Source organism: Pan paniscus, chromosome 12, assembly GCF_029289425.2.
Source record: "Pan paniscus chromosome 12, NHGRI_mPanPan1-v2.0_pri, whole genome shotgun sequence".
In the NCBI taxonomy this organism is placed as follows: Eukaryota; Metazoa; Chordata; class Mammalia; order Primates; family Hominidae; genus Pan; species Pan paniscus.
In genome coordinates, this window is record NC_073261.2 from 17,288,434 (window position 1) to 17,313,978 (window position 25,545).

General features: G+C 44.6%; 1 protein-coding gene across 7 annotated transcripts in view; it reads right to left on the reverse strand.

Annotated features, from left to right (window-relative positions):
• Positions 1–25,545, reverse strand: part of ACOXL (acyl-CoA oxidase like) — a 388,168-nt gene that overhangs the window by 323,576 nt on the left and 39,047 nt on the right. For all 7 annotated transcript variants that reach the window (XR_010109188.1, XM_008962870.5, XM_055107423.2 and 4 more), the window contains exons 3-5: positions 10,436–10,519; positions 1,497–1,583; positions 1,059–1,157 (exon numbers count right to left, since the gene is read on the reverse strand). Coding sequence is in view for 6 of the 7 variants with exons in the window: in XM_008962870.5 (XP_008961118.3) it covers positions 1,059–1,157; positions 1,497–1,583; positions 10,436–10,519 (270 nt within the window). In the remaining variant the exon portion in view is untranslated. The remainder of the gene's footprint in view (positions 1–1,058; positions 1,158–1,496; positions 1,584–10,435; positions 10,520–25,545) is intronic.

Sequence of the window (25,545 nt, forward strand, 5' to 3'; positions counted from 1 at the left end):
AACCAGCAACCCTGGGTCAGGAAACCCCGCTAACAAAAATCCACCTGCTCAAGGACAAACTGCAAAAATAAAGAATAGACGAAGCAGAGCAGCCACACGGCCAGGCAGCACCCGCAGCCACGCTCGGGCACGTGCTTGCACACATTGACTGACATAGCTTCATTTCTAGAAAGTACCTCAACATTTGTTTATCCCTTTGTAGTTCTTAGGAACACCCAATATCAAGCAAGAAACTATAAAGGAGAGTGAGATAAGTACACAGTTGCTTTCTTTTTTGGTGAGGGGCGGGGGCGGGGTGCGTGTAGGAGTTAAAGAGATGGGCATGAGGGTTACAAAGCAGCATCCCGAGGGTATGTTATGACCCACTATGGACAGAGATAGCAATGTAGAGAGACTTAGCCAACATCTTTTTAGTTAGCAAGAAGGGAATGGAAAGGAAGAAAAACAGAGAAGGAAAAGAAAGGAAAAGGAAGACAAAGAAAAGAATGAAAAGGAAAAACCTCAGCATTGACCATATATAGTAAAGGTAGAAGAGTCAGACTGTTTGGTGACACTCTTGTTTCTGTTGTCATGTAAAATGTCAGTGCAGGTCACGGTAAGGGACAGCGCATGATCCCAGTACAGAAGACTCAGCTCCTGATAAGGTGGCCCCAGCACAGTGCCCTCCTGACACAGGGCACAGTGGAGAGGACCAACAAAGGCGTCTCCTCCAGTCTGTTCCTGCTACTGCTAGGGACGACTACAAAATGGTTTTAGTGTTCTCTTGGAGTTATGACAAGGGATTAAATTCACAAGTGCACACAAAGTGCTTGAAGCAGTGTTCAGTGCCTCAAAGGCACCATATTGCCTCAAAGGCAACATGTTGGCTGATGTTGGGTACATGAAGGCTGAGCACATATCCACCTCTATTAAAACACTTAGGCATTTGATCTGAATCTCAGCTCCCTGGGCCAGAGAGCACACACAGAGGGTGTGAAGCTGGACACAGAAAGAAGGAGATCTGTGTCTGTCCAGGTTTCCAGCTCCCCTGCACGGCAGGAGAAGGACGGATTCCTCACCTGGGCAGAGAGGTCAAAGGTGGCTTCGGTCTGGATCCCTCTCACGTTGCTCCCATGGCCCCTCTCGGTCATTGCAAACATCCCAGTGTATTTCTGCTCCTGGAGTTTACCAGACGTTAGAAGGGAATTAGCTGGTCAGGCAGTTGCTCCAAATGCAGACCCCTCGGACCATTAAGAATGGTGGTGAGAGAGGGACAGGTGGGTTGGAGAAAATTATAAAAATGCAGTCTGATGACAGCGAATGTGAGCCTAACAACATGACAGGCCCAATGCAATATAAAAAAGATAGTCTTGTAATTCTCATTTTCAACAAGATTTTTGCTGATACAAATTCCGTTTTATTTTATTTTTCTTCAAACACATACACACATGCATATCTATCTACTACAGATTTTTAAGGCTCTCCATAGAAGACCGATGTTGAGGAAAATACCATACCTGGAGTGGCTGAAACCACTTAGTAACATGTTCAGGGCTTCCGAGATTCCTGATAGCTCCGCCAAATAGCCAATAAATTATTCCGCACTGGAAACAAGGACAATACAAACCATCATTAGCAACAGTCAGCCATCTAAAGACAATTAAATCCACGGCCAAACTCCAATCAGGGAGCAGCTATTCAGCCCCCTGTGCTTGACCTAAGCCCTGCACGTGGCATGCTTCTTTGCCCTTCCTCTTCACTGCCTGGTGAGCTCCAGTTTCTCTCTGCAGACATGGCTCATGAGTCGCTCAGGACTGACACAGAAAGTCAATCCTCCATCCTCAGGCCTCCCAGATCCCCCCAACAAATGAATGCTCTGAAAGCTCATTCTGCTTTGTCCTCTCAGGATCTAGCTTAGGGCCTGATGCAGAAGACATGTAACAAAGTGTGTGTGCAATGACCCTCGATGCTGACCCCTGTCTGTGGAGGTGAGTCCTGCCATGAGAAACAGTGTTTCCTTACAGGAAGGTGGATGGAAGAGGCAACGCTGCAAAAGGAGCAAGCATGCAGCTTGGGATGAGCACCCTGGGTTTCAATCCCACTTCAGCTACCCACCGGCTGCAGGATCTTGGACAAATGACATTGTAGCCTCAGCTTCCTCATCTGATAAATGAATGGTGAGAGTACCCATTTACTGAGCTACTGAGCTTACAAGCTCACTGACTCTCACAACAACCCTGGAGAGAAAGCATCATCATCCCCATTTAACATGGGAAATTGGGATTCATAGAGGGAAAGTGTCTCACCCACATCCTAAGAAAGTGGGAAGGGCTGAGGCTGAAACCCAAGCTACCTAATGCCTTATAATACTTCATATAGTGACCATGAGGATTCAGTGAGAGTCAACCACCAAGCCTTTGCTTGGTCTTTTGTGGGTTTTTTGTTTTTGTTTTTGTTTTTCTTAAGAGACAGGGTCTCATTCTTTCACCCAGGCTGGAGGACAGTGGCATGATCATAGCTCACTGCATTGTCAAACTCTCAGGCTCAAGTGATCCTCCTGCCTCAGCCTCCTGAGTAGCTGGGACTAGGGACTACAGGCACACACTACCACACCTGGCGAAGTTTTTTTATTTTTAGTAGAGATGAGGTCTTGCTATGTTGCCCAGGCTGGTCTCAAACTACTGAGCTCAAGCAATCCTCCCACCTTGGCCTCCTGAAGTGCTGGGATTACAGGCATGAGCCACCATGCCCAGCCTGCCTGGTCTTTTGTAAACCCTGGAAAAGTGTTGCTGACAAAGAGAAGGAGGAAGACAAAGAGGATGAGGATGAGAAGGAGAAGGAGAAGAAACAGGAAGAGGCAGAGTGGCTTGAGCAGGGCCGTTTGGAAGGAGCAGGGTGATGACTGCAAAGACAGAAGAACTTGAATGTAGGGATATTTGCTGTGCCTGCAGGTCAGAGTTCCTTCCCCCTCCTAGCTATACAACCCCAATTTTCATCTGGGGAGCCCTCCTCCCCTAGAATCTGTCCAAGTGGTTTGTGGGTGATGTTGACCCCACCCCATCCCAGCTTTAGGATGAGTTGGGAGCCCAGGACTGGCTGATCTGGCCAGACAATGCCTCTCAGGATGGATTCATGATCTGGGTGTGTCCATTTGGAGTAGAAGCCAGGACACAAGGCTAAGCTACTGTGGAAGAGAAGCCCTCTTTTGTGAGGCTATGAAATCTGGAGGGATGGAAGCCTGGGGCCATACAGCCATGAGCTGGGGAATGAAGCCAATGTATGAGGACCCGGTTGGGGGAAGGAGGCAGAGTTGAGAGATGGGAGAGACCAGGTCCTGCACACCCAGACCTGAAGCCTGCTGCATCCCAGACTCCTGAATTACAGCAGCCAATAAGTGCCTTTTTTGCTTAGGCAAGTTTAGAGTCGACTTTTTTCCTGGGGTCACTGCATCTGGATGAGCTCTCTGTTCATACCCCATGTGTATGAACAACCTGGTATTAACTTTGTGAAATGGTACTTGATCAACTCTAGCAGCTCGGACCAGCTAACACACTCTGGCATCAGGACAGATGAATTTCACTAATCACATCTGACATGTGAAGTGCTTTTCATTTGGAGAATCATAAAGTATCCTGGGAAGATGATTCACACCCTGATGACTCAGCTCACTTCTCTACAGAATCATCGCAGGCACTGCAAATTGCATTACTAATTCCAACATGGGAAATGGAAGCAACCCAAATGGTACGTGTTTTTTCCCTAAACCATCTTGGGAGTTAAGTTTAAAAAAATATTTTTCTAAAACTCAAACAAGTTAGGTTTTCCACCTCTAAATCTCTTTGGCTGGTGCCTAATGCACTCTTGACAATAAATTCCTCTTCTAGGTTTTAAATCCTTTCCTCCTCTTTAGGAAGAGGAAAAAAAACCTAGAGTGTTTTATCCACATTTTGAAAGCCCCCATTCACTAAATGTCTTAGTAGGCACCCTGGGCTGTGGAAGTGAACCTGTAAGTTTGCAGGAAACTGCAGCAGTTGACAGAGGCAGTGTCTGCATGACCTCAATCCACACAGTCAGGTAAAGTGTGGGGTTCATTTCCCACAAAAGCCACATTCTCTGAAGGGCAGCTAATCCAACCAAGCTGGGCCAAATGCAGGTGGAGCTCCTGGGGATTGGAAGCGGAGGGCTCCCTGGCCTGACATGCTTTCAGCAGGTGCCTTCTGGGAGGGGCATGGGCCCCAGCCCACAGGCCAGGAAGGAGGCAGACAGGGAAGTGGGGAAGTAGAGGGATTCAGAGTAGATACTGGAGACAGAGTTGTTGGGATGGATTTGGGAGGAGAAGGAAAAAGAGGACTCTGGGAGACACCTGGGTGTGTGGCCTGAGTTTCCAAGAAGATGGAGACCCATTGACTGCAGTGGAACAGCTTGGAGGAGGGGCTGGGAGGAGCCAGGAGGAGGGTATGGACTCCTTAAAACAGAAATGCTGAGGCTAATGGGAGGTAGGCATCAACCGATCACGTGGGAATGTCGCAGAGTGTCCTCCGAGAGGACACTGTGGTTCTCCTGTCAGACTACCCAGCGTCCTGCCCCTGGCAGACCTCAGGGAACAGGACACAGAGAGGACCATTTGCTCTGAGAGAGACTGCGAAAAGCAGTGGTAAGAGAAAAAAAGTAGAGTTGGTTGGGGGATACCTAATGAAAACTCGAACTTCAAACATGCACCCACCTGGCTTGAGAAAGCCTCCTCTCTCTTTTCCCACTTATCAGGAGAAGAAAAAGGACAGCTATGACATCGAGCACATGAGGTAATGATCATAACATGCCCAATGAGGGTCGGCAGCTTCCAGAGGCCACAGTGTGAGACAGCTGAGGGCTGGGAGGTGTAGCCAGGACAGGTCACAGGGACCAAAGGATGGGGCTATGGCAGGGCTTCTTAGCTTCTAAATAAAGACTAAAAGGAGACATCCTGAAGTGGAAGGGAAATCTGGTGGGTTAGAGCTGGGAAGGCAGGCTGGTATCACCTCAACCCACCAACGGAGCCACTACCTGGAAGACCGTGGGGCTGGGCCCCCAGCCACGTCCCAGGAGGTTACAGTCCCCACCATTTATGGAGCTCCTGCTACCTGCCAGGTTTGGCACGGGGATCCTTGTAGGCATTACTGATTTAAATCTACACACAGCCTGTGAATGGGCTTTAGCAATGCCATCTTTAGGGAGGAGAAAGCTAAGGTACATATGTACAAAGGAACATGCCAAAAGTGTGGCTGGGAAGTCCTAGAGGTAGCATGTGTACAACTCTGTTGTTCTGAGTGTGCCCCTGTCCCAGTGGACCCGTGAGGTCTGTCCCATGGGCAGGAAGCCTGCCGGCTCCCCGGCTGCAATAGGCCCGGCCATTCCTATACAACAGCCCAACAAGGGTCCCTAAAGAGACTTCAAGTGTCTTCAGGATTTCCTAATTCCAAGAGCAAATTTCCACAAATGGAAAACTGGAAGTGTTTTTTGAGACAACGGGGACTCCAGAAATGGACTGAATTTTGTCCTCCCAAAATTCATATGTTAAAGCCCTACCCCCTGTGTGACGGTATTTGGAGATGAAACTTTGGGCAATGATCAAAGTTAGATGAGCTCATGAGGGTGGGACTCCAATAATGGGATTGGTGCCTTTAAAGAAGAGGAAAAAAAAGCAGCACCTCTCTTCACCAATGAGGACACAATGAGAAGGTGGCTGTCTGCAAGCCAGGAAAAGGGCCCTCACTGGAACCTGACCATGCTGGCACCATGATCTTAGACTTTACAGCCTCCAGAAAGGTGGGAAAATAAATTTCTGCTGTTTAACTCATCCAGCCCATGGTATTTTGTTATAGCAGTCCAAGCAGGCTAAGACAGATAATAGGATGGTTCAAATAAGGGAAAATAGAACAGCCATGGAGAAGCAGAAAAGGAAGCATGTCTCATTTCTTTCAGCTTTAGTTAGAGTCCTTCCAGATTGCACCCATGTTTTTGGCAGGAAACTTGGGCTGGCTCACAAGCTAGAGTGGGGATGCAAAGCACCAATAAAGACAATCTTTTTCCCTGGCACTTTGCTAATATGCCCACCCCTGTCGCTGTGAGCCACTCTCAGAGCCAGCCCCCAGCCCTGCCAGCACTTGGCTGTGTGAGTACAAATGAGTTTGTCCAAGGTGCTCAGGGAAATGCAAAGCCACTGGATAAACAGACCTGGAGAGAGAGAGAAAAGGGACTTGAACATGCAGGGCACAGCTGATTTTGATGAATTGATGCTGACGTCCCTTCCTCAGGTTGACAGCCAGCTCATGTGAAAGGCAGGGACCACCAGTGGCTCTTGAGCTGCCAGGGGGATCTGGGGAACCCCTGACTGACCCAGAGCTCACAGGAACTGTTCCCAGCACACCACATGCCCTCCTGGCATCTCCTCCACCACCAATAGAAAAGACAGCCATGGTCCTCCTGGTCAGGACTTGGGGGCTGCACAGTCTATAGGTTCCTCTAATTGTCTAGGATTTCCAAGCTCCAGGAAAAGAAAAATCTCCCACAATTACTGATGTGTGGGACAGCATAGTTAATAATAATTTTCAATTGTCATTTTTATTTCTGGTAAAATACATACAGCATAAAGTTTGCCATTTTAGCCACTTTTAAGCATACAATTCAGTGGCATGAAGTACAGTCATAATGTTGTACAACCATCACCACTATTTCCAAAACTTTTTCATCATCCCAAACAAAAACTCTGTACCCATTAAGCAATAACTCCCATTCTCCCCTCCCTCCAACCTCTTGTTACCTCTAATCTACCTTCTGTCTTTATGAACTTGTCTATTCTAGATATTTTATATAAGCAGACTCATACAATATTTGTCCTTTTATGTCTGGCTTACTTCACTTAATAATTTCAAGGTTCATCCACGTGGTGGCATGTGTCAGAACTTCACTATTTTTTGTGGCTGAACAATATTCCATTTTGAGTTTATACCACATTTTGTTTACCCACTCCTCTGTTGACGGAAACGTGGCTTGTTTCCAGCTTTTAGCTATTGTGAATCATGCTGCAATGAACATTGGCACACAAGTATCTATTTCAGTCCCAACTTTCAATTATTTGGGGTATATATCCAGTTAGTGGAATGCTGGGCTGTATGGTAATTTTTATGTCCTACTTTTTGAGAAACAACCATATCGTTTTGATTTTATATATTTATTTAATACTCAAGTATTGACACCTATTATGTACCAAGAATGTAGGGGTTATAGTTTTCAAGGAGTTTTCCCTCTTGTGGTAGTAAGAGACATAAAGTAATTCCATGAATAAATATATAGATTCAAAATGGGTACACGTTATGGCAGAAAACTATAAGATGCAAAGACAGGTGACAGCGAGTGGATGGGACTCAAGTTGAAGGCTTGAGAGGGGCATCCCTGCGGGAAGGACACGTTAGCTGGGACATGAAGAATGAATAGTTGTCAGCCAGGAGAAGGAGGGGAAAGACCAAGCTAGGGCTAGAAGCAAGTGGTCCAAAGGTGGGTAAAAGGAACCAGAAGAAGGGGAGAGTGGAACAGATGTGACCAGGGCCACACCTGCAAGGACCCACGGGCAACATCAAGGATTAGAGGATGTTTCTAAAGCATAATGGGAAGGAAGGGAAGGGGTTTTAAGCAGGAGACTGGAGTGATCAGAGAAGTATTTCTTTTTTTTTATTTTTCTTTTTTTTTTTTTTTTTTGAGACGGAGTCTCGCTCTGTCACCCAGGCTGGAGTGCAGTGGTGCCATCTCAGCTCACTGCAAGCTCTGCCTCCGGGGTCCACGCCATTCTCCTGCCTCAGCCTCCCGAGTAGCTGGGACTACAGGCGTCTGCCACCACGCCCGGCTAATTTTTTTGTATTTTTAGTGGAGACGGGGTTTAACCATGTTAGCCAGAATGGTCTCAATCTCCTGACCTTGTGATCCGCCTGCCTTGGCCTCCCAAAGTGCTGGGATTACAAGCGTGAGCCACTGCACCCGGCCTCAGAGAAGTATTTCAAAGGACATTTTCTTTAAGTCCATGCCAATTTCCTTCTAGGATACTCAGGAGTTTTCAGAAAAAAATTTTATTATGGAAAAATTCAATGAAATAGAAGCATCTAATGAACTCAAGGATGGTCAGCTCATGGTCCATTTTCCTTCATCTCCCTCCCCCGCCACCCCTACCTACTTTCCCTTCCTACATCCCAGGTTATCTTGATGTTTATCCCTGACATCATATCATGTCTTCCCTGAATATTTCCAATATATATGTAAAAGATACAGATTCTTTTTAAAAACATAGCCCTAAAACCATTATCCCACCTAAAAATATAATGATCATTCTCTAATATCATCAGATGTCCAATGCTCAGATTTCCCCAACTGATACATAATTTTTCATTACAAATAGTTTGTTGTTTGAACCAGGATGTAAATAAGACACACATATTGCAATTGGTTAAAATGCTTCTTAAGTCTGCTTTATGCTACAGGCTGCCCCTTCCCTCATTCATTCAGACGATCCCTGTGAAACTCCATGGACTAGGCTCAGTGCAAGACCCTGGAGACCAGAGGAGAGGGTTCCCCACCCAGAGAGCTGCCACCACCTGTGGAGCTGTCCTCATGGTCACAATCCACGGAGGCTTGCTGAAGAGAAAGTAGATGGCAGAGTAGGGTGGGGGTGCAACATGGTAAAAGCACAAACTGGGGATCATGAGAGTCTGGACCAGGATCCTCCGGTATTTCTGAGAGGGGATTTATTTATCTGTTGCATCTCAGCTAGCTGCTCTCTCTGAAAGCCACAGCCAACCCATCCAAGAGGGAAGAGATCGTGCCTGGCTGAAATCACAGGGAGCCCAGTCTTCCTGGAAAAATCTGATGGTGGACACCCTCACGACAAGATGGCACTCACAGATTTCTTTGTTTTTAATTCCTACCTACCAACAGACAATGTCCACACCAAACTGAAATCACCACCATATTGGACTCACTGCCAACTGACCTGGCTTCTTGTCTGATCATTCTGTCTTCATGTTCTAGTTGTAATTTCGCCTCTTTGGGGACATCACGACTGGGTGTTTGGATATGAGGAATCATTTTGAGACCCAGTGGTGTCCAGGGAGGGAAAGGAGGGCCCCATGAAGGACTCTCTGCTGGAAGGCTTGGGCAGCACGAGTGGCTGCAGCAGACACGCCCACCTGAGCTATTTTGTTCGCCTTCCTTGGTAAGCAGGAACATGCAAGATAATTGTCTTCCCTCAAGACAATAAGATGCCATTTTATAACCATTTGCAAAAAAATGGAGAAGTCTAAGAATTCCAAGTATGGAAGAGGATATGGATCCACAGGATCCGATTACATGCTGTTGGTGGGAATGTGAATTGATGCACTAACTTTGGAGAATAGATTAACACTACTCTTTAAAGTTAAGCATTCATTCATCCTATAACTAGCAATTCCATTCCTAGTTGAATACCTAAGGGAAGATTTTACCCATGTTCAACACCAGACATGGACAAGAGTATTCACAGCAGCACTTTTCACATTAGCAAAATCCTGGAAACAACATGAGAAAGTGGATGAAGAAATGCTGTGGTATATTCACACAAAGGAATATTAATACAGCAGTCAAAAATGAATGATCTTCCATTGCTATGTCATTCCCCAAATGACAAAACTATAGAGATGGAGAACAACAGATTAGTGCTTGCCAAAGGACAGGGGTGGAATGGAGGCCAAATGAAACTATAAAGGGGTAGGACCCGGAAGTTTCTGTCTGATGATGGAACAGTTCTGTATCTTGATTGTGGTGGTGGTTACATGAATCTACATATAGGATCAAACTGCATAAAACTATACACACACACACACACACACACACACAACTGAGTGCATGTAAAAACTAGTGAAATCTGAATAGGGTCTATGTCCTCTTTAACAGTGCTGTACTAATATTGATTTCCTGATTTTACATTGCATTACTGCTATATAAGATGTCACCATGACTAAAGGGTTCTCATGACCCTATGTACTATTTTTGTAACTTTCTGTGAGCATTATTATTTCAAAATGAAAAGGTTTTTATTTTAAAATTTAATGAATACAGGAACACACAATATGAATCGATCTTAGCAATAATATTTAAGTGAAGAAAGAAAATCACAAAGGATTATGATACTGTTTTCATAAAACTAAGACAAAGGAAAATAACCAATTGATACAAATGTAACAAAACTATACAAAGAAGAAAAGCAAATTAGAAACAAAAACAGGATAGGATACGACGGTTAAAAGGGAAGTCAGGCACAGGTTTTGAGGTATGCAATTTTACCAACACCTGTGCCATTACATAGACTGAGAGAGCTCACGGGGTTATAGTTTTCATTCCTTGGCATGCAAAGCGAGCATGCATTCATGAAGGGCAGGTGCCCGGCGCCTCTCACCTTCACTCCTGTGGCCATGTCCGCCATGGAGAGGACTTCTCCTATGACAAGGCTTCGGCTGACAAAATTCTTTGTTTTCTCTGCCTGAAAATACGATAGACTCAGTATCAAGATTTCCTTATGGTTTTCTGACTTGTTAAATTCACAGTTTTTATAAGAAATGCATGTTACTTTTATAATAAAAAATAAACACAGTAAAAGCAGTTTTTAAATTAAGAAACAATTCCATCATTCTACTAAAGTAAATGTTTTCATCTTTTTTTAATGTGGCTTTCTGGTCTCTAACCTTGTTAGTGTTAAAGACTCTTCTTATACAATAGTCAACTGCATCCGCATGGAGGCCAGCCTCCGACCCTGCGACCGACTCGTCTCGTGCCTTGCTTTGCTTTCTCCAGGTTTGTCCCTCCCAGTTCCTGGTGTTCCCTTTACAGGCCGGCACCCCCACGGTTCTGCCCAGCTCCTCCAATGTGTGCCACAGCCTGCAGCCTCTCTGCATTGATGCCCCAACCAACAGAGAATGCCTGGCTGGAGCTCTGCTGACAATCTTTTTTTTTTTTTTGTACAGACAGGGTCTCGCTATGTTGCCCAGGCTGTACATGAACTTCTGGGCTCAAACAATCATCCTGGCTCAGCCTCCCAAGAAGCTGGGACTACAGGCATGCGCCATGGTACCCAGCTTCAGTGACCATCTTGATGTGAGGGTGGCGGATTGGGAAGTCTGGGAGCACCCTGGACACAGGAAAAGCAGTATGTTTACTTTGTAACCATAGACCATATCAAGGCTTTGATGATTTAAAAATCATGAGGTCCCAATCCCCTCTCCTCACTCACTGTACACAACAGCCGCAAATCCCAAGGCTATACGAACACACTCTTCTCCACCAGTGACAAATGAGGCATGGCAAAAACACTGTACATGTTTCATTTTAAAAATTCAGAGGCAGCCAGCATTTTCTTAGGTGATAGGCCCTTGAGTGGGCAAAGTGCAGCTGTCCATTGTTGAAATCAGTGCTAGTTGTCCTTGTTTGCCAGTCTCTTCTGAGATCCACCCAAAAAAACTGGTGCTTGTTACCCATGTGTATGTGTATGTACATGTGTGTGCATGTGCCTGTGTGCACGTGTCCATGTATGCACGTGTGTGTCTATATGTGTGTGTGCATCTGTATGCACACATGTGTGTGTGCAAGTGTGTGTGTGTGTGTCTGTCTGTGTTTGTACACTGCTCCACCAGCAGCAGGATGATAACTAACCTTCCTTGAATGACTTTCAGTTTCCACACTGGCTAAAGCTCTCACCCCAAACACCCTCTAGATTTTTCCCTCCCACAGGTTTTTACAATGTTTCTCTCAACCATTATTAATTTGAACAAACAGCAGGCTGTCAAGATTTATGACTCTTATCATGGCTCCAACCCAATGCATCTTGTATTGATTATTTCCTAAAATATCTCCAGGCTTGAGTATATAAACCACTGTGTGGCTCCAGCTTCAGCTCACACTGCTGAAGTTATTACCAACAAATAATAAAAGACAACTAAAGCAGATAGTTGCAGACTCTTTTAGAGGGCCCAGGTGTCCTTTGTTGCACAGATCCTCACAACAACCCTACACGGGAGGCTAACAGGACAGGAAAGACTGACCCCATGTAACAGACAGGAAATCCCAGGCTCAGGGAGGTCAAATGACTTGTCCCACCAGAGTCACCTGGGAAGTGGAGAGCAGTATCCTTTATCAGAATCCGGAGCTTCAGGTTTCTCAGCTGGACATCTTGCCACCAGCCCTCCCTGCTCCTCATTATTAAGCCAGAAGAAGTCTTGGGACCCTGAGTCGCCCAGCCTTCCTCATCGGTCCACCCCTATTTTTCACCACCAGCCTTGTTCCCAGAGAGCACCCGACATCAACCTGTCCTGGGCCCCCAGTTCATCTTCCTGAGAGTCACCCTCTCTGGAATCATCACAACAAACCCTTCCTTGACGCCAGCTCTGTTTTAGCCAAACTGAAATAATCAGGAGTAAGCACAGCCCCCCGAATTTCCAACTATTCATAGCTTTCTTCATATTTCATTCTCTTCACAAACACTGTCAGTGCAGGAGTATGACTTTGCCATTAATGGTGTCCAACTGTGGTCATTTTTACTCACCACTTTGAAATTAATTGCAAGGACATTTACTGAAGAATCAATCCAAAATTTAGCCATCATAGAGCATTATAAATTGCCTATGACAATTACTTCCCTTCCCTTGTCTCTGCAGGAGATAGTGACCTTTGCTATTAGATCTCATGGGAAATGACAATAGGAGTTTGCTATTAATTCTCTGATGTTGATTTAAGCATATATTTGTACTAATCCATCTCCAGATGCCAAACCAAAGTTCCAGAACTGAGAATAAGCTTAATAAGAATGATTGCCTTACTGGTATATATTTTAACATCTTCTTCACACACAAATTCCCTATCTTCTTCAATTCTTATTTTATTTCTGATTAATTGTTCTGAATTAAAGAATGTCTAATATTGACAAGTTTCACCTCTCATTGAAATGGCAGCACTAACTGAATGGGCTACGATGATAATGATCAATCAATAGTTATGTGCTCTTCTACATTAATCTTTGCAGCAATTCTACTGTATCAATAGCTGCCTTCATTTATACTTAATATATTCAAACCAAATTCAATCTCCATAGTAGCATGTAAGTTTGTAGTGATTTTAAATAATAATAATTCCATAAATGTATGAGTACTATACCCCAGCTTATAGTTTATCCTAAATTACAGTCCATGCTATTCACATGAATACTTAATAAATTCAGCCTCAAACAGAGGAAGATAGCTTTTCTTAAAATACTCCCCTTTCTTTGTAGAGCACTTGATGTAACAGATCATTGTGATGTAATAATCTGTTATAAACTCTGAAAAAATGTATGTTTTCACAGAGTAGTCTGTAAAAGACATCTACACTCCTCAACTAAAACCACCATGATTCAGAATAGGCTGGATGTGTAGTCTGAGCTGTCTTTCCTCTGATGTTGGCCCACACGGCCTCCTTTGCCAGCTCTAAGCAAGACTCTCACCTCCTGGGCTAACCAGCCCTGGCCTTCCCTCCAAAAGACCCCAAGTCTGGCCACTTCTTTTTTTTCTTTTTTTATATTTATTTATTTATTTATTTATTTTTGAGATGGAGTATCATTCTGTCACCCAGGCTGAAGTGCATGGTGCGATCTCGGCTCACTGCAACCTCCACCTCCCAGGGTCAAGCGATTCTCCTACCTCAGCTTCCCGAGTAGCTGGGATTACAGGTGCACGCCACCATGCCTGGCTAATTTTTTTGTATTTTTAGTAGAGATGGGGTTTCACCATGCTGGCCAGTCTGGTCTCAAACTCCTGACCTCATGATCCGCCCGCCTCCACCTCCCAAAGTGCTGGGATTACAGGCGCGAACGACTGCGCCTGGCCAAGTCTGGCCACTTTTTACATCTCTTCACCAGACTCTTGTGCCCTGGACTATAGTAACAGCCTCTTGACAGGCCTCCTGTGTCCACCCAGCCCCAAACATCAGGCACCATGAGCTTTTTATTATTAGTAATTATTAAGGTAAAATTTACAGCCAGTGAAATGCACAGAGCTTAAGCACATGAGTTATGTTCAATTATCTACCTGTGTAACCATGATATCAATCAAGAGCACAGGGCATTCCCTTCCCCCAGCAGGCATCCCCATGCCCCTCTACAGTTAGTACCCACCTTCACAGGCAACCACTGTTCTCTTTTCTTTGTTTCTTAAAGATGGAGTCTTGCTTCATAGCTGAAGCTGGAGTGCAGTGGTATGATCGTAGCTCACTGTAGCCTCAAACTCCTGGGCTCAAGGAATCCTCCTGCCTCAGCATCTTTAGTAGCTGGGATGACAGGTCTGCCATCACAGCCAGCTAATTTCTTTTTTTTCTGGAAACAAGGGTCTCACCATGTTGCCCAGGATGGTCTTAAACTCCTAGTCTCAAGCAATCCTCCTGCCTCGGCCTCTCAAAGTGCTGGGATTACAGGCATGAGCCACTATCGCCCCCAGCCTAACACTTCTTTTTGTATCACCATCCACTAGTTTGGCTTGTTCTTGAAGTCACACAAGCAGGAAACAGTACGTGCTCTTCGGGGTCTGCCTTCTTCCATGCAAATGAGGCATCTATGTTAAACTAAGGATATCCATAGTTCATTATTAGAATGGTTTCCATCTATGAATAGTTTATAATTTGTCTAAACAAAACTCTTTAGTGAAACTGGGTTGCTTCCAGTTTCAGGCTCTTATGAACAAAGTTGACATAAACATTTGTGTACAAACCTTTTTGGGAACATGTGTCTGTTTCTCTTTTGTAAATCCTTAGGAATGCAACTGTGTGGTTAAAGTGTAGTTTTAGTGTTGTAAGGAATAGCCAAACAGTTTTTGAAAATGGTTGTACCATTTTACACTCCTCCCAACAATGAATGAGAGTTCTAGTTTCTCCACATCCTACCAGCATTGTCAGTCTTTTCCAATTTTAGCTACTCTGGAGGGAGTGTAATGTTATATCACTGTAGTTTAAAGATGTATTTCTCAGATGACTAGAGATATGAGCACATTTGCATATGCTTAACGGCCATTTGTAAGTGTTCAAGTCTTTGGCCACGTTTTTAAAATTGGGCTGTTTGTCTTTTTATTGTCAAGTTCTAGGGATTTTTATATAGTATGGGAACAAATCCTTTATATCTGGACACAAGTTTTTATCAGATATATGCATTACAGATTTTTTCCTACTTTGTACATTGCCTTTTTATTCTCTTAATGATGTCTTTTAATGAACAGCAGTTCTTAATTTTATTGTAGACCAGTTCATTAGTATATTTTCGTTTATATGTTCAAGTGATTTTTGAGTCTCCTCTAAGAACCCCTGCCTATCCTAAAAGGACATTCTCCTCTATTATTCTACAAATGTAGTAATTTTTGAGTCTCTGTTTAGGCATCTAATGTGTCTCAAATTAGTTTTGTGTGTAGCATGAGGTAGGGATGAAAGTTAACTTTTTTCCCATATGCTTATCTAGTTGTTCCAGCATCGTTTACTGCCAAGACATTGCTTTTCCCATTGAATTGCCTTGGCAACTCAATTGGTCATATATGTGTGAGTTTCTTTCAGAACCTGCCATTCCATTCCATTGATCTCATTGTCTTTCCTTATGCCAATACCCTGTGACCTTGAGCAGCTTTATAATATAAGGGCTGAAGTCATGTGGTGAGTCTTCTAACTTTGTCCTTTTTTAGAATTGTTTTAACTCTTCTAGGTCTTTTGCATTTCCATATATGTTTTGAAGCAACCTGTAAATTTGGATCAAGGTACTACAACATTTTTAAACTAAGTATCACACTGTGTTCCTTCCTCCCTCCTCTCTCCCCCAACCATAGCGAACACCTCCAATGACTCCAGTTACCCCTGCAGGAAGATCTAACCCTCTGACCACGTCCTCCATGTCTAGCCCTTCTTACTTCTTGCTGGTTCCAGGGGCCACAGAGTAGGCCAGCTGCACAGATCCTGGGAGCATTCTGTAACAAAGGCTGTAGCCACGTACTTCTGTTCTCTCCAAGGGCCTTTGACTACTCCAGGAAAGCCCAGTGCAGGATTGATGAAAGGTGACATTCCCATGGCTCTGTCTAAAGATATTTTTCTCTTTTCACGACATTATTGCAGGACCCTGACAGTGTAGGATTTTCCAAATTATTGCCACAAATGTAATACCGCTTCCCCTGGCAGCACATGCTTACTACAATTCCTAGTTACTTCGAAAATGTTTCTGATTATTAGTGTAATTACAGAATCGATTGATATTGGTGGCAGGTAATAATGAACGTATCTTATTGACATTACCAGCTTGATGTACAAGCTTACTTTTTTTATGCAGCATTCTACATTCATTTTAATGGAAATTAATGGTTGCTTATAATTTTTGGCCCATGAGCAAATATTGTTCCCATTATTCTACATTGTGAGAGATAAATATACCACATGACTACTTAAAAACTGGATTGTCAAGCAGTACTACCACTGAGCGTTCATTCAGCACTTCCTATGTGCCCAAACACTGTCTGGACAACTTACCATGTGTTATGCCATTTGAGCCTCCCATCAACCCTTTAAGGTAAGAATGTTATCGTCCACACTTCACAGAGAAAGAAACTGAGATGCAAAGAATTCAAAAACTAGCCCAAGGCCACAGGGCTCCTCAGTGAAGGAGCAGCCAGTCATGAACCCTGTTCTATCTGACTCCAAAATCAGAAACCCATAACCACTGCATGATGGTGAGAAAATTGTACTATGACCATCCCATATCCCCTTTTCAAAACAATATAAGTATAAATTCATATATGATACATTTCAAAGACCAGATTGGGATATGCATTATTTTTGGGCAATAGAATTTTGTAATTGTGTGTCTTTACCTGTCTGCATTTTTAACTTTCCTGTAATGAACATGCATCATTTTTGATAATGAGAAATTTGTCAGCATTTTTCCCAGTTATGGTTTGTGCATCTTTTTATAGTGTCTGTCTGTAACTGACTCATCTATCCAAGCCTCACAGCATCAGTAGAAGGTAGAAAAGCAGACTTGGAAAACTAGTAAGAGCCAAGTTGGCCCCCGTGCCAGGAACCAAAGGGAATAACACTGCAGGGTTTCAGGTTCAATGTGGCCCAGAAGTCACAGCGCCAACTGGGCATGGCCGCTGCTGCCAACATGAATGCTAACCCTGCCTTCTCCACCTGCACAAAACTCCTGCCTGCTGGCTGGTCCCAATGCGAGCTTCCAATAGTTGAACTCGGCTCACATGCCCAAGACCAGCTTTGTCTTGTGGCAGGAAGGCAGCCACTGGAAACCACTAATGCTACCCACATTCTATGTTTGGACAGCCCTAAAATAGGACACCTGCCCCGACTCCTTGAAGTGGTGTGGCCTCTCCCCAGGTGCTATCATGAGGACAGCCTCCCTCAACCCCACATACACACAGGAGGTCAGTGCTGGGCTCTGTGCAGCCTCTGTGGCCAGTGTCAACCCCGGCTCACCCAGGAGCGCTGCCCGTGCTGATGGCCCCTGTCTGAGCCACCGTCCTGTGATGGATGCACTCTAGCCCCTGGCCCACGAGACAGTGCACACTTGGAAGACAGAGATGGTCTCCTACTCATCTTGAGTTACAAGATTCAATTCTCCCATCCCTCTGTTCTGTCCCCATCACAACAGAAAGACTCTGCAGGGTGGAGCTGCACCATACACAGCTGTGGAGTTTGGCCAACTGGCTTGAATCCCGCCTCTGCTTCATTTACTATTGAACTTTAGACAAGTTACCTTTTCTCTCTACATTTTAGTCCCCTGACTTGTAAAATGAGCACCATATTTACTTTACGATTTGCTATGATAATTTAATGGAGTAATGTATGTAAAATGCTTATGAGCCCTCTTACCCTTGTCCCTACCTCTATGGCCACTTCTCTCCAGTCTCCTTTCTGGTCCTTCCCACCAGGCTCCACTCTCGGGCCTCCCCTTCTCTGTCAACACCCATGCCATGGGGATCCCTCCAGCCTTATGGCTCTAAATTCATCTCTATGCTGATGGCTTCCCCATACCTTGACCCTAAACATCGCAAACATGTTGAGATGATCACATCTAAAGACTAGCTCCAGATTTAACCTAACATCTCTTCTAGGCTTCCCACCCAGTATATGGTGACCCTATCCTTCTAGTTGAGTTGCTCAGACCAAATACCAGGGAATCGCATTTTCTTTCCCTCTCTCACTCCACTTCCATGTATCAGTGTCTGTCTACTGCTTGACCTTCAGTAGAATCCCCATTCCTGCCACTTCTCATCACCTTGACTGCAGTCACTCTGGTCCCAGCTAGCACCACCTCTCTCCCTGGTGATTGCTCTCTCCCTGGTGACTGCTCAGCTCCCTGTTTGCAGTCCTGCCTCTCATATAGTATATTTCTAAGCCAGCAGCCCGGAGACCCAGTCAGACAGGTCCTGCTCCACTCAGTCCCTCCAAGTCCTCCCATTTTATCCGGTCTGAAGAAAATCAAATGCCTCATAAGGCCCTTCATACTCCAGGGACTCACCATCTCCCTGGTTGTCACCTCTCTCCTCCTCTCTCACTCTGCTGACACCACATGGTGACTGACATTCCATTAACAAGCCCAGGACACTCCCACCTTAGGCCCTTCATGACTGCTGTTCCCTCTGCCTGGATGCTGTTCACCGACCTCCAGCTGTCTCGCTCCCCCACCTCTTAGGCATCTGCTCCAATGTCACCTCATCATGAGGCCCCCACCTGTCCCTCCGACTCTTCTGAGCACCTTTACATCTTCACTTAAAAAAATTAACATACACACAACATAAAATTTACTATTTCAACTATTTTTAGGTGTACAATTCTCTGGCACTAAGTATATTCACAGTGTTTGGCAACCATCATCACCATCCATCTCCAGAACTTCTTAATCTTCCCAAACTGAAAATCTACACCCATTAAACACTAACTCCCATTTCCCCTTTCCCCCAGACCCAGGAAACCACCATTCCACTTCCAATCTCTATGAATTTGACCACTCTAAATACTTCATATAACAGTGTACCGTATTTATCTTTTTGTGACTGGCTTGTTTCACTCAGCATTATGTCTTCCAGGTTCATACGTGTTATAGCGTGTATTAAAATTCCCTTCCCTTTTAAGGCTGAATAACATCCCATTGTATGTATTACAACACGTTTTGTATGTTTTGTTATGCCATTTGTCTGCCAATTGACATTTGGGTTGTTTCTACCTTTTGGCTATTGGGAATAATGCCACTGTTAACATGGACATGCAAATAGCTCTCTGAGCCCTTGCTTTCACTTCTGTGGGGTATATACCAAGAAGTGGAATTTCTGGATCGCATTGTAATTCTACATTTAATTCTTTAAGGAAATGCCATATTGTGTTCCCCAGTGGCTACATCAGTTCACATTCCCACATCACCACCGACAATGCACATGGGTTCCAGTTTCTCCACATCCTCTCCAACACTTGTTCCTTTCTGGTTTTTTGTTTTTTTTGATAATAGCCATCCTAATGGGTGTAAAGTGGTATCTCATTGTGGTTGTGATTTGTATTTGCCTAATGATTAGTGACGTTGGGCATCTTTCTATGTGTTTATTGGCCATTTGTTTATCTTTGAAGAAATATATCTTCAACTCTTTGACCATTTTTTAATCTAGTTGTTTGGTTTTTTTCTTGTTGAGTTGTAGGAGTTTTTTATCTATTCTGGGGATATCAATCCCTTATCAGACATATAATATGCAAATATTTTCTCCCATTCCATGTGTTGCCTTTTCGCTCTGTTGATAGTGTCCCATGATGCACAAAAGATTTTGATGTTGATGTAGTCCAGTTTATTTTTATATAAATTTTTACTTAAATGCTTTTTAAAATTGTTTTTAATAATTAGATCATTTTTATTCCAAAAATGTATCTACGTTTTTCAAAAGCCTGTGTTTTTGGTGTTCTATCCAAGAAATCACTGTCAAATCCAATGTTAAGAAGCCCTTTCTTTATGCTTTCTTTGAATTTTTTATTAGTTTTTGCTCTTACATTTAGGTCTTTAATCCATTTTGAGTTAAATTTTGGATATGCTGTAAGGTAAGCTTCCAACGTCATACTTTGCTTGTAGATATCCAGTTATCCCAGCATCATTTGTTGAGAAGATTGCTCTTTCCTCACTGAATGGTCTTGGCACCCTTGCCAGAAATCATTGACCACCTATGTGAGGTTTTATTTCTAGGGGCTCTTTATTCCATTCCATTGGTCTCTACGCCTGTCTTTATGCCAGTTCCACAGTTTTGATTATAGTAGCTTTGCAGTAAATTTTGAAATCAGGAAGTGAGAGGCCTCCAACTTTATTCTTCTTTTCCAAGATCGCTTTGGCTATTCAGAGTCCCTTGAGATTCCATGTGAATTTTAGGATGAGTTTTTCTATTTCCGCAAAAATCATCTTTGGGATTTTGATAGGAATTGCACTGAAACTGTGGATTGCTTTAGTAGTATTGACATTTTAACAATATGAGGTCTTCCAATTCATGAACATAGGATGCCTTTCAATGTATTTGTATCTCCTTTTATTACTTTCAGCAATTTTGTAGTTTTCCATGTACAGTCTTTACCTCCTTGGTTAAGTCTATTCCTGAGTATTTTATTCTTTTTGATGCTATGATAAGTAGAATTGTTTTCTCAATTTCATTTTGGATTCTTCATTATTAATGCATAGAAATGCAACTGATTTCTACATGTTGATTTTTATCCTGTAGCTTTGCTGAATTTATTAGTTCTAACAGATTTTTTGTGGAATCTTGGGGTTTTCTACATAAAAGATCCTGTCATCTGCTCAGAGAGACTATTTTACTTCTTCTTTTCCAATTTACCACACTTGATTTTTATCCCCAGCATCCATCACCATCTGACATACCAGCAATTTACTTTGTTTATTAGTTTATAGTCTGACTCCTCCCAGACAAAAATGTAAGCTCCATCGAGACAGGTAATTTCTGCCTGCTTTGTTCACTGCCCCTTGAGCAATGCCTGGCTCACTGTAGGTGCTCAATAAACAATTATAAAATGAACGAATCACCTCACCTGGCACACGGAAGGGACTTAGCAAAAGGTAGCGAGAAATAATTATTGGTTTTTTACATAGTATTTCACTGCACGAGTAATAATGAAGGCTTAGAATGAAAAGGGTGTTTTTTTATGCAGAATGGTTGCAGTGTCAAAAAACAAACAGCACCATGATTCCAGCTGCACTGGAATCCCAGGGCAGGTCCAGCTCACTCCCTGCCATGCCCCGCTTTCAAGTAATCCCTGTGGCTATCACAGATGACAACTGCATTCAGGTGCCAATCTACATAGAGGGACTTCTGTAAACAGACCTCTCTGTCCTGTTGTCTCTGCCCAAATCCTCCAAGATATCCCAGGCGGCCAGGGCTGGCCTGACCAAAGTGCTGGCCAAGTGGCCAATGTCCAAGTCTGTGGAGCTGGAGCTGGGACAGGGACTCCTGCCAAAGACAGTATATAGGACTAAGAGCCAGGGGAGCCTGTCACAGCCCACTAGGAGAAGCCTGGGTTCCAGTACAAACAGAAGCCAGAGGCCCAAGAGGGAGCCAAGGCCAGGGCGGCAGAGCCAAGAGCTCAGAGTCTGTCCGTCGGTCAGGAGCCAGTCCTGGGATGGGTGGGGGAGTACAGCGGTCACAGTCTGCAGCACTCGCTGGGGCTGGCACTGGAAGTTGTGGGTAACAGGGTGGGGCCTGGGTGAGTTGGGACTGGGACAGGACAGACATCTCAGCCTCTTGGCAGATTCCTGGCTCAGCTCCTTTTGCACAACACACTCAGGGCTTAAATGTAAAAGCTTCCCAGGAAAGGCTGTTTCTTCTCTCAGGGTCTGAGTAGAAAAGTAACCACCCTCCCCGGCATTCCCAAACACCTTCTAAGGTGAGCTGACCTTAGAACATTCTTCCATTTTAGATCTGATCACCCACCTGATATTTCTCCAAATACAAAAATACCTCAAACGGAGATTACCTAAAATTCTGATAAAAATAATAGTCATAATATATGTAATATAAATATAATGCAACCAATGTTCTACTAGTTCCCCTCTGATCTGCTGAGACTGAGCTTCCTGAGAAAATAGTAGACGATTTAGATCAGTGACTCTCAACCTTTATGGTCCCTGGACCTTTTCTGAGGATTCCAAAGAGGTTTTGTTTGTCCAGGCTACAGCTGTCAATTTACCATATTGCATAATTTTTATGAAAAATAATCATAATTTCAAAAAACTCATGAGAAGAATGGCATTGTTTCACATTGTTTTAGTATCTGGCTCAATAAAAGATAGCTGCCCTTTCATAACTGCTTTTGTGCCATCTGTTGTGATATGTTGTTTTGGTTGAAGTTTATGATGAATATCCAGTGTCTCACATGCAGGTAGTTGGACATATACTTTCCACGTAGCACCTGAAAGGGTATTGGGGACACACACGGGTACTCGGGCCTTACTTTGAGAACCACTGGTTTAGATAATGATGGTGCAACTATGCCCCTCACTCGTGTGGATCATGGGGATAAAAACCAGAGCTCTGGGTGAGAGAGAGAACGGTTGTAGGCTGGTTGGGGGAGGGGAAGAAGGAGTCAGGGGTAGGATCTTCATTATCCAGGTATCTGTCCCCAACCCACACTACACTTGGCTGAAAGAAGCCTGATCCCAGCTGGCTCCCTCCTGGGGAAAGGTAATGTTGAGATGCGGTTTCCCTATGAGCCACCCACAAGCCCTGATTGGTAGGGACCAAATGCTTAATGGGAACAATTTTGGGGAGACAGGGTGCAGGAAAGGAGGCATAGTGCAGCAGTCCGCAACCCCAGATGCACAGTGGGTCACCTGGGAGATGTAAATGCTGACTTGATTAGCCTGAGCAAAAGCCTTCACAGTAGGAGTTTTGAAAGTTGTCTGGCTGCTTCTATTGCGCAGACAGGGGCAAGCACCACCTGTTTGACGTGGGCTCAGGAAGCAGAGCACCTGGGTTTGAATCCCTGGTTCACTAGTCATTTATATATACAACTCACTAATTGTATAACTAACCTCAGGCCAATTACTCAGCTTCAGTTTACTTATCTGTAAAATGGGAATGCCATGAGGGATGTTGTGAATATTGAATGACATCATCTATTTAAAGTTCTTAGTGTTGGGACTGTACCAGAACATGTACTCAGTCAACTTGAGCTGTCACTGTCTGCTATGGTGAAGATCAGTGCAGGCTGTCAGACTCTGTCAGCTTCCAGGGATGAGCATCTCTGAGGAAGCTGTCCCCCATGCAGGACAAGACACTGCCACAAAGTAAATGATAAGACCTGGGTCTTAGAAACAGAAGGTCTCTGCATCTGGACATAGAGGCAGTTGATGACTCCCCCAGCCCAGGATCCAATTCTGGAAACTTCAGGGGAACAAGAGAGCTATTGACTGAGGTGCACAAAGGTGATGTCACTAGAAACAGGTGCAGGAGAAGTTGGCACAGAGAACAATGATGGTGTTCACACTGTGTGTGTGTCTGTGTGTGTGTGCATGCACACTCTGCAATCAGATTCATATTGTTTTTTCACTTTAAAATTATTGAAACATCTCAAATCTATTACAGATGGCAGAGGGGAAAACACAGCGTGGAAATATTTTAATGGTTTATTCTTGGCCTGCGGACTGTCCATAGAGACCTGGAGTGAATGAGACTCCCTCCTCATTTGTCCCCTAGAACATCATCATTACACATTATACACCGCATTCTGCCTCAGAGCTCATCGGATCATCCACAAAAGTGGAGAGCAACATGAAAGGGGAGTCCAGGGAAACACAGACGGGCCTGGCATGCTCCCTGAGCAGGCAGGACAGCCATGACTCAATCATTTTATTAAGAGGCAGGATGAATCATGTAACACTTCTAGAATTACTGGATGTGGACAGCTCCTCCAGCTGTTTACAGGGCGGAATTTGAGAGCCTTCAAACACAGATGTGCTGCCGAGTCTCATGACATCCGCCCGGCGAGATGAGCCTGCCGCACTGATGGCCAGTTTCATTTCCTTCAGGTTTATTGGCTTTTGTGAATTCATACAGAGAGAGGTGCCAAACAGGCCGAGATAATTCACAGAAATGACTGGAGGGATGGTCTAGGGCCAATCCTGTGCCTCCTGGAGGAATTATATCTAATCACCCAGGACAGAGAGTTGTCCAGGCTGCCTAAGGCCACTAAGTGAGACAGGAAAACAGGAAGATAATTGGATCCAGAGCTCAACACGCTTCATCAGGAGTGAGATTACAGAGGCTAATCCTTCAGACTCAGCGGGTCGGGCTGCAATTAGCAAGCCTCATTAAGGGATCAGCTCTCACATCCGGGTCTTGAGTATTGACACTAAGTTAAGCCACAGACATGTTGGGCTGATTAAGGGAGCAAGAAGCTGGCCACAGGCCAAGATTTCACCTTCCAACCAGCCCCATGCCGAACGCACTTGGAGGCGACTCTGACAGAGAGAGTGGTTGGCAGCAAAGAGGTTGGTTGTTTTTGTGTTTTTTTTCTTTTTTGGTTGTATTCACAGCTCTAAATGGATGCTCCATCAAGAGGCAATTTCCTAGCTTGAAAATCTCTGCCAAACTACTTGGTATGAAATGATTTTTTACGCTTTGCAAGCACGCTCCACTTTGTCACGTGGGAGTTTTCCTGTGCCAAGTGAACATCCATCTGCACGTTCTCCAGCTCAGCTGACACTGCAGCGCCCTTGTCAGTGTGGAGGTGCCTGCAGTACCGCAGCGCAGGTGGTGCCAAGGCTCTGCCTGTAATTCCTTCCTGAGAAGACTCCAGGATTGGTCCTTGTCTCCTTAGACAACCTACCAAAGGTTGGTGGGATTGTGGGGAAGGGAGAGGGATCTACTTTCAAGCATGGATCCCAGGCCCCCACTAGCCCCATTCTACGCTCCACAAAGAAAGGCGCCCCTGTGGTCTCCTGAACTGGGAGGACTCCATCCCTCAGTCCTCAGACTCTCCCTCCCAGACCATGCTGGGTGGGGAAAGGGCTGGGCTGCTGCAGGATAGGGTCGGCTCCTCAGCATGCCGCTGAGCTGCAGCTACCCTAGTTCAGGCTCCTCCCTTAGGGAGTCTCAGAGGGGGGGTGGTGTTGGGTTTTTTGTTTGTTTGTTTGTTCATTTTGAGACAGGGTCTCACTCCGGTTGCCCAGGCTGGAGTGCGGTGGTGCGATCATAGCTCACTGCAGCCTCGACCTCTGGAGCCTCAAGCGATCCTCCCACCTCAGCGTCCCAAGTAGCTGGTACTACGGGTGTGGGCCACCATGCCTGGCTAGTATTTGTTTAGTGTTTTGGGGTTTTTGGGGTTTTTTATTTTATTTTATTTTATTTTTTGAGACAGAGTCTCGCTTTGTTGCCCAGGCTGGAGTGCAGTGGCGCAATCTCAGCTCACCGCAACCTCCGCCTCCTGGTTCAAGGGATTCTCGTGCCTCAGCCTCCCAAGTAGCTGGGACTA